A 9,738-nucleotide genomic window follows, 5' to 3' on the forward strand; every position below is an offset into this window, starting at 1 on the left:
ATTTGTAGCAACCTAAAAAAAATAACCTTTGAGAAAATCAAAGAGAATTTCTAATAAGAATAGGCTTAATTCCAACAGTGTAAACTTCAACCTCAAATGCAATTCCTGCCTTGAACTGTGAATATGTGCTGCTGGGTCATATTAACAATGACCACTTTTTACCAAGTTATGCTATGTTGATCCATACTTAAAATCTGTGCAAAAGTTGGAATGGGGCATACAATTGACTCTATGCAGTCTAATGAATTAGTAATTGTGAGCTGAAGTGTGGTGATGTTGTGAAGAGTTCAATTCAAGTATGACTGAATTTTTGAATAGTTTCTCATGGTATCATACCTAAAGATCTAATGGAAACGAAAAATACAGAAATAAAAATGTATGAACAGCTGTTGTGTTCATCTTTTATGTTCCTGGGAATCTGTGTTCTACCAATTTTAACTATTTTATATCTGATGTTTATATGCAGTTTTACTTTCTCTTTAATTTAAGTTATACTGCTAGAAAGACAAACCAAGCATATATAATGAAGGTCTAGAGTATTATATGCTAAAATACACGGTTTCTTCTGGAATAAAATAAGGGTAGTTTCAGCATTGAACTTGAAAGCTCTTTAGTATAGACATTACTCAGCTTTTTTTGTTTTGTTTTGTTTTGTTTTGTGGTTGTTTTGTTTGTTTGTTTGTTTGTCTGTTTTGAGGTTGTTTTGTCTCTAAACCCATAAATATGAGTTTCCGCTTATTTTAGCAGTAAACTGTTGAAAATGATTTTACTCTTTTCTGCTTGGACATTTTGAGAAATTACACGGTAAAAATACTCATGGTCTACTGATGACTAAGCATGGGAAATGATTGATTTCCTTATTTATGTATGCATACTTTCCTGAACAGGCACACCATGCTCAGTGCTTAAACTATAGAGTCAGAACTGTGGGGGGTTTTTGTTTGTTTGTTTTTAAAATAAAATGAACTGTATGGTAGACTTCTAATGATAAAAGATACAATTAGTAAAACTTGGAAAATAGTTTGTCTTGGTTGTCTTTTGGTAGTTCTGAACTTTGTTTTGTAAACAGAAACTACATAAGTAATAGAATTCCTTAGAAGTGTAGTTCCCACTCAAAAAGTGGACAAAGGTTTATCAAGTTTCTTGCAATCAGGGACTAATGCAATTTTTAATAGCATCTGGAAATGCTCTTGAAACATTTTCTTATTTGATTTGTGTTGATTTGTTCACAATGGTTCACTGGATATTAAAAAAAAAAAAAAACAAAAAAAAAACCAAAAAAAAAAACAGCAACAAAACAACACAAAAGAGTTTATACCTTCAGGGGTGTAGCAGCAAATTGGTTCACAAGTCTTTCTCACAAAATGATCTTACTGCTATGATCTTTATCAGACAAGAATATAGACAAAAATAACAACAACAAGAACGAAACAACCCAAAAGGTACTTGTTTTAAAAAAAAAAAAAAAAAAAAAAGAAAAACAAAACAAAAAAAAACAACTAAAAGATATGTTTTTGTCTGTTTTGCGTTGGATTTTTCTATTTGGAATTCAGGTGATAGTAAATACTTTCACCTCTTTCCATCTGGCCTGTATGTGATGAAGCATTTTCTTTCATGCTTGACATTTTTATGAGTATGTGTATGTGTTGGTTACTTTGCAGGAGCTTCAGGATGGCATTGGGCGACAGCAAACTGTTGTCAAAACACTGAATGTAACTGGCGAAGAAATTATTGAACAGTCATCAGCAGCAGATGCTAACGTGCTGAAGGAGCAACTAGGAAATCTGAATACCCGGTGGCAGGAGATCTGCAGACAGCTGGTAGAGAAAAAAAAGAGGTAGGTTAGAAGAAAGTGTAAAGTATTGTAAAACTATTTTGGCTATATTGAATTTATTTCCAACTCTCTCTTAGCATTTGGAGTTTCTATATTCGTATCAAATGATCAGTAATTACATTTCATATCAGTGATCATTTAATTCTTCTTTTCTGCCCGTTCCTGTCAATGACTGCAACTCCCTTCCATACTCCACATTTTTGTATTTTTACTCGTAATGCTTAAAAACAATAAACAAGCATACATTATTTCTTGGTTAAAAGTAGAACAGTTTAGAGCTCCATTTTCTGTAATTTACAGCTGATTTAGCATCCCTCTATTTGATAGTATATCATTAAAATGTATATCTATAATACTAATAATACCTTAGCTAATTAATACTGTTAATCCTACTTTAATTCATTTCTCATCATTGGTGCCATTAACATCTGCATTTCATTCAGGTTGGATAAAAAGAATAGATTGATTAATTTAATGTTATTTATAATCACTTCCAGATTAATTTGATTCCCTCTTGCAGTCAGAGGAGCATTTCAGTTACAGATAATGAAAATGTGGTTTGATTTGTTTAAAAAAGAGTGATTCCAATTGAAAAAAAGTGTTTCTACTCATGTTAGATTTTGTAATGTTTTCTTTATGAAAATGCTATTCCTAAACAGACTTGACATTCTCCTTTAAAATTTAGTCATTGGCAAAGTTTTCTTCAAGCGAGGTTTTTAAAACAGAGCTTACTTCTTATTGAGGTACACCAGTGAGTGCTGGAGATTTGCTAGGAGAGCTAGCTACTAGTGAACACTTTAGTTTCTTCTGATGTGTCATGTGCCCTTGTGTGTGTGTCGTTTATAGCAAAAGCTGTGAAAATTCTCACTGGAGTGGTCAGGCAGTTTTATGAAAGGTGATTGTTGAGTTTAATTAAGATTCAGCTTTTGCTTTGAGCTCATTGAAAGGAGTAGATGCAGCAAATAAGCTAAGCTGTCAGAAGCTGTCCTAGTGCTTTAAATGTTACTTTCTGCTGTATTTCCAGGTGTGATGGTAACACTGCTTGTTACACGTGGGAGTCCTCAGTCTTTCTTTATTGCTCTAAAAACTGTTCTTTTGTACAATTGAAAACCATCTGCGTTTTCAAGCCCTACCTTGTAAAGTAAGTGCTAACACTTACAAAACAATAACATATCATTTTAATAGCCCTGTAAGCTACTACGGTAACATCAAAGCGAAAGATTGGTGGTTGACCTTTGTCTGAGAATACAAAATCTTCCCACTTCTGGTAAATGCAGGTACTGTGCTTGCCCTCATTTATCAACAGAAATGTGTATCTCAGAGCTGTTCTGGCGCAAGGCTGTGCTAATGGTCTATGGGGCTCTTTGACACCTCTTATGTTTTAGTGAAGCCTAGGATCTGTTATATGGGAATAATAGGGCTGTGTTCCCTTGATGAGGGATCTTAAATAATCACCCATTTACACTCATCTATTCCTCCTTTTGCTCTATTTGATCTGTTGATTGTTCTGTGGTTGTTTAGTTTTCCTCTGTAAAGGCGATTTGTGTGGTGTATTGAGTATTGTGGTTGCAGACTTAGGTCAGTATACATATTGTCAGTTAATGAGTACAGACAATGTTGTCGTGACATAAGTGCCATTGATCTACAATGGAGGATTTTGCACTTCTGTTCAGTGTCTTGCCTCCTTGTCTATGCCAGGGATGTGTCTCTTTAGCATGCCAGGGACATGCTTTCTGTTCCAAGATTGTAGAAGAAGATCCTACCCTCAGTTTAGCTGCTACTTCAAACAAGATCCCATCTTTTTCTTCTTTCCCTCTTCTTTTCAGTTCTATAGTATCTTTCAAAGGAAAGACACTTAGGTGACAGGAACATATTGTGTGCCCTAAGTCTTAATTATTGATTATGCTGGGCATGAAGGGACGTAAGACCATCTACATCATGGTCTTCATATTGCCTTGATGTCATGGAATCATAGAATTGTTTGTTTTCCAACTCAAAAAATCACTTAGTTGAACTCCCCTGCAATGATTCTACAGCTAGATTAGATCCCTCAAAACCTCATCCAGCCTGATCTCAAATGTCTTCATGGACAGGGCATCCACCACATCTCTGGGCATCCTGTTCCAGTGGCTCACCACCCTTATTGTAAAAAAACCTTTTCTTATATCCAGTATAAATCTCCTCTCTTTTAGTCTGAAATCACTTCCCCTTGTCCTGTCACAACAGACCCTGTCTGTACCCTTCCTTCTTATAGCTCCCCTTTATATACTGAAAGGCTGCCATCAGTTCTTCCTGGGACCTTCTCTTCTCCAGGTTGAAGTGAATCCCATATAATGGGATTTGTATTTCTTTTTAGCTTTGTCATCTTTCAGTCATGCCTTAGTTTTTCTAATTTGGTTTGGGGTACATTCAGGTTCTCTCTCAGGATCTGAATCCAATTTCAACTTAATGATCTTAATGAAAAAACATAGGATAAGCAAGAAGGGTCAAATGTAGTGACCTCCAGCTGTTTCTTTTGTGTGTCATTACTTCTCACTCACTCAGACTTGGTACCACCACCTGTGTTTGTCTTCGTGTATGTTTATACAGAGTATGTTTACACAGGTATAATTCCTTTGACACCAGTGTTGAATAGATAATGTTCAACTAGCACAGCTGCCACCAGCAGTTGCTGTAAAATGGTACTTGGTCATGTTAGAAGTCATGTAATGTATCTAAATCTGAGATATAATAACTAGGCTTTGAAGAGAAGCTGCACCTAATATCTGAAAATTAACTTTGATATCTCTTTCACTGTAATCAGTACCAAAGAATGTATGTCAAAACAGTATTAAATTGCAAGGAAAATTTAAATATTTCAAATTCTCCTTAGTGATTGTTTTACAAACAATATTTTTGATATAATCCTGAAAAATTTACAGGTGGGGCATAAGCTCTGTATTTTAGACATATTTCTCAAACTAGTTAAAAATACTCATTAGTTGTTAGAATAAAAAAAAAAAATGTTTAAAAAGGAAAATAAAAAATCACCATAGATATTTTTTGTAAGACACACGAATATGAGAACTTAGAACTTAGTTGGTGATGACCATATATGGTGACATTTCCAGGGGAGCCATAGAGTCATAGAATTGTTTGGGTTAGAGGAGATCTTTAAGATTGTCCAGTTCCAACCCATGGGCAAGGATGCCCTATACCAGCTCAGGCTGATCAGAGCCTCATCCAATATGGCCTCAAATACCTCCAGGGATGGAGCACCACAGCTCCTCTGGACAACCTGTTCCAGTGCCACACTGTCTTCTGAGTAAAGAATCTTCTCAAATCTAATCCAGATCTCTCCTTTTTTAGTTCAGAACCACTCCCTTTCTTCTGTCATTATTTGCTCATGTAAAAAGTTGGTTCCTCTCTTGTTTATGAGCACTTTTTAAGGACAGAAGGTCTAGTGAAGTCAGAGGTACTCCTGTCTTCTGATCATCTTCACGACCCTCCTCTTTACCCACTCCAACAGTTCTGCATCTTTCCTGTTCTGGGAGCCCCAGGCCTGAATGCATTACTCCAGATGGGATCTTACATAGGTGGAGTAGATGTAATCACTGGCTTCTCCTCTTTTGATGCAGCCCAGGATAGTTTTGGCCTTCTGATCTGCAAGAGCACGCTGCTGCCTCATGTCTAGTTCTTCATGTTTCTTGGCAGGGCTGCTCTCAGTGAGTTCTTCTCTGAACATGTGCACATATTTTGGAGTTCCCCAATCAAGGCACAGTATTTTGCACTTGACTGTTGAATCTTAGTGGGCTCGTGTGGGCTCACTTCTCAGGTTTTCTTAGATCCCTTTGGTTGGTATCCTTTCTTTCTGTTGTCAACTGCATTGCTTAGCTTAGTATCAAACCAACTCAGAACAATTTGAAGATCATGTACTATTCTTCAGTAAAAACAAGCAGGTGCATTTTAAATATTTTATTTTAGTTTTCTCATTTTTTAAGTTTTAATAGTTCAGGTGTAGATCCCTGACTAAACACAGATTCAAGACTGACACTGAAACTCCAGTTGCATTTATCAAAGAGTTTCAAAGCTGTAGAAGTTTGAATTCAGTGTTTAATGTTTCTGTATCTTCCAGTCTAATCCATCCAGCTATGAAGTAGAGAAGAATGTAATTTTATCACATCTAGTCATTTTATCTTACTGATACCTTCAAAATAGACCAAGCAGTCAAATAAAGTGAAACACGATTGAAAGCCTGATACACTGCTAGTTAGGAAATTGAGAATTTAATTGAGTTTCTGTCAGCATTTTGCTGCAAGCACAAGCTTTTGGAGGAGTCTGAGTTCATGCTCAGGAATTGCGTGTAATAAAAAACAAAGATTTTTGAAGATAGGGAAGTTGCAGTAGTCTCTTGAACAGATGCTACTACTAACCACAGACAAGAGAGGATGAGAAAAAAATCAGTTGCTTCTTCTTCATATCCCAACAATAATTTTGATGGCAAAAGTTTGTAAACTGCACCATCAGAAGCTCTCTTGCCTTTTTGTTTTCTGTCACGTAAGGCTCTGTACATTGGGCAATATTACTCTGCGTCCACTGAGTTACACTGATGGGACACTTAAGTTTTGGATGGCTTGAGGATGCAGTGCCTTGCCTTAATGTACGTGTGGGCTTTCAAGTGCTGAGTGGTGGCTGCAGAGTGGTACTCTGCCTTTGCACCTGCTAAGTATGAACTTCATGTGGTGAACATTCATAAACATTTTCTGAAAAGAGATGCTCAGGGGTTTCCTTAGCTGTTTTGGGATTAACCATTTTTTTAAACATGATCTGTTATTTTAATTTATTTTTTTTTAAATCAGATTCTGTTGAATGGAAGACGATTTTTCACTGTTTTAGCTGCAATAGATTTTCACTTCTAATGAGTTTGAACATGTAAGACTGTCTATTCAGATCTTTATTCAAGTGAGTTTGAAGAAATTACGGAAACAGTGACAATACAAAGGCTAAAATACTTGCAAATTCTTCTCTTTATTTTTCTTACAGTAATTTGATATAAAAACATCACTATGATATAAATTTACATTCTGTTTACATGTAGTGTTGTAGCTGAGCTTGCTGCTGGTTAATATTTACATTTGGCTTTCCCACAGTTTTGGTGATATTTTTCATTTCATTTCAATTACTTTATTTAAAGGTCCTTACCCAGGTGAAATATATTTGCATATTCCCTGGAGAAATAAAGAAAATTTATTCTTTCTTTGTAAATATTTTCACTGAACTGTCAGCTTACTATTTCAGTGGTTTCTTAAATTCTCAGTAAAAACGGCTAAGTGGACTAATTCCTTATCTTAGAAACAACCGCACGTACAAATTCAGCAGCTGCATATTTAGAAAAAAAAAATCAAAACATTATTTGTAAGGTCATTATGATTGTTAAAGACCACCAAAATCAGTTAGTCCAACCATAAAGTACAAGTCACAAGCAAGTGCAAACCCATGTTACTCCCATGACTGTGTATTTTCTGTGTCTAGCTGATACCTCCCAAATTCGTCCAACATCACAGAATCATGGAATGGCCTGTGTTGAAAAGGACCATAATGCTCATCTAGTTTCAACCCCACTGCTATGTGCAGGGTTGCTAACTACCAGACCAGGCTGCCCAGAGCCAACATAACATGGGTGCAGCTACAAACTGTAACTATCTAAGGTGTTTCTCAAATTATTTGGTTTGCTATGGTATTTGTATCAAAATATTGACTAAGGAAAAAATACATGAGACAGTGTGCATTTTATATGGCCTCTAGGAACTGTAATTGAAAAACTCAAGCTTTCTTGAAATAGGAAATTAATGATTATTTAATAGTTAACCATTATAATTAAGGATTACAAATAGTAAAAAATTTACCTGGGGTATTTTGTTGCCTACTAAAATAATTTTCTTCTGTTAGGAAAACTGACTTTTTTGTTTCATTTGATTTACTACTTAACATTCAAACATTATATATACTAAATACATTACCTTCCATAAGTGAAATGTATTCATTTAAACATCCATGCAGTGAGAACAGTTGACTAAGGGGTTCCTATGAATTTAGAAATGCGAATAAAAAGCTGTGGTATTTTAACACAGAAAACATGAAGTAGTATGCTTGAGAATATTCACCTGGACTACTGGAAGTTACTCTAAGTTGAGAATTTTCCAACAGCCAAGGGGAGTTACATTTCAGGATTAATAAAATAAGACATTTGCTAAATTAGAGGCAGTTTGAAAGGTCTTCAGGAACTTAGTTTGGTGTAAAAGGAGAGGTAATGATATCAGCATGCAAATCTATGCTGGAGATGGATCTGCCTTGGTCCTTAGGGTCAGCTGCTGGAATTGCATCTTACTCCTTACTCATCTGCTTACCCAGCAATATGTGCTCCCAACTACTCTGTGTATACCATTGGAGAGCTGGAGATTCACATTTCGTGTTCCAGTTTAAGCTCAGATTTGGAAGTCCACACTTCCATAAGAACTACCTACGGCTCACTGGTCATTGTCACTATGTAATTTCAAAGTGTTTAAAATTCATGTAACAAATGCTCCAAATGTTATCATGGTGATAGAAATCAACTTGTTTAAAAGGTACAAGCATTCATTATATTAAAACTTTTTATGTTATTGACTTGTTCAGCTAATAGAATGTGTGTTTTATTTTTGTGGCTTGCATAATATGACACTTGTCATGCAGGATGTTATTTATAATAGAAGTAATGCTGTAACAGGCCAAGAGTAATTTGTGAAGTAAATTATGAAGTGCAGCTACAGCTTCTATTAATTGCAGTGGATCTTTTAATTACTATCCTGTATATGAGTAAGTATATGAGTAAGATAAAAAAAAAAAAATAAAATAGACCTGTATCAAACACTTTTTATTTTGTACTGATATCTGAAAATTGCCTGTGCTCATATATGAGTACATGAGTAAGAAGACATTCACATGGAAAACTGTAAGATTCTTTTCTCATATTAAGAATGAGATGTATCTTCAGTGACATTCCCAGTTATCCTCATCTGCCCTAATCTCTTGCAAAGACAGGCAGAGGATGGGCAGGTTTGCTGCAGGGGCTGTGGGGCACTCATGCCTCTTTGAAGACCGCACAGAGGTCAGAGATGAACAGGGCAGGGTATGGTGCTGCTCAATTGGTGAATGTATGTCAGGGTAACAGTGCACAATGCTCGACACACATGCGTCTCTTAGACATTCAGTGTGATGCTTCTATTTGGTGAAGCCAGGGCTTATCCTGGGACAGGGAGGAAGGCAGGGCTCACCCTCGGCCCTTTCATCTAGCAAGCGTTCCTTACAATTATAACATTTAGTTTGATGATTTTGTCATTTGTAAAGTACAGTGTACATGAATGAGAACCCTTTCCCTAACCAGCCAAGTTATGAAAAAAAATTCCTCCATTTAAACTTGTCTTGAATTTTATTAATCTCCTTTACACAAACTGTGTATATTTATTATGATTGTATGCATGATTTATTATTGGACTTCATAATACTTAGTAATACATTTTACACTTGGTTTTCTGTATAAATGATTTTCTTTCATCCATAATCATTGCAATTCCATTTCCTGAAGACATTATTAAGAATATTTATAACTTGCACCCAATATTTCAAGTAGAACTTACTGTTTTTTTCTTATCTAAATGCACTGAATTGACTCAGGAAGTAAAATATCAGGAACTTAATTGTAAATAGAGAGTTTTTAATATCCCATTCATTATTATCAGTACTACATGTTCAAATAAATTTAACAAAAAGCACTAAACTTGAAGGGAAACAAAGAAGTAATGCTTCATATTTTAGATGTTAATAGAAAACATCTTTAAATTGTACTGTGAAGAAAAACCTTGAAAGTATGAGATACTTGTTCATAA

General features: G+C 35.4%; 1 protein-coding gene across 42 annotated transcripts in view; it reads left to right on the plus strand.

Annotated features, from left to right (window-relative positions):
- The window catches only part of DMD (dystrophin), a 1,121,556-nt gene that overhangs the window by 737,171 nt on the left and 374,647 nt on the right, over window positions 1–9,738 (plus strand). For all 42 annotated transcript variants that reach the window (XM_085549559.1, XM_085549432.1, XM_085549489.1 and 39 more), the window contains one exon: window positions 1,662–1,837. In XM_085549559.1, coding sequence (XP_085405685.1) covers window positions 1,662–1,837 — 176 coding nt within the window. The remainder of the gene's footprint in view (window positions 1–1,661; window positions 1,838–9,738) is intronic.

Source organism: Coturnix japonica, chromosome 1 (genome assembly GCF_054131305.1).
Source record: "Coturnix japonica strain WE chromosome 1, WE-NBRP24, whole genome shotgun sequence".
Taxonomy (NCBI): domain Eukaryota; kingdom Metazoa; phylum Chordata; class Aves; order Galliformes; family Phasianidae; genus Coturnix; species Coturnix japonica.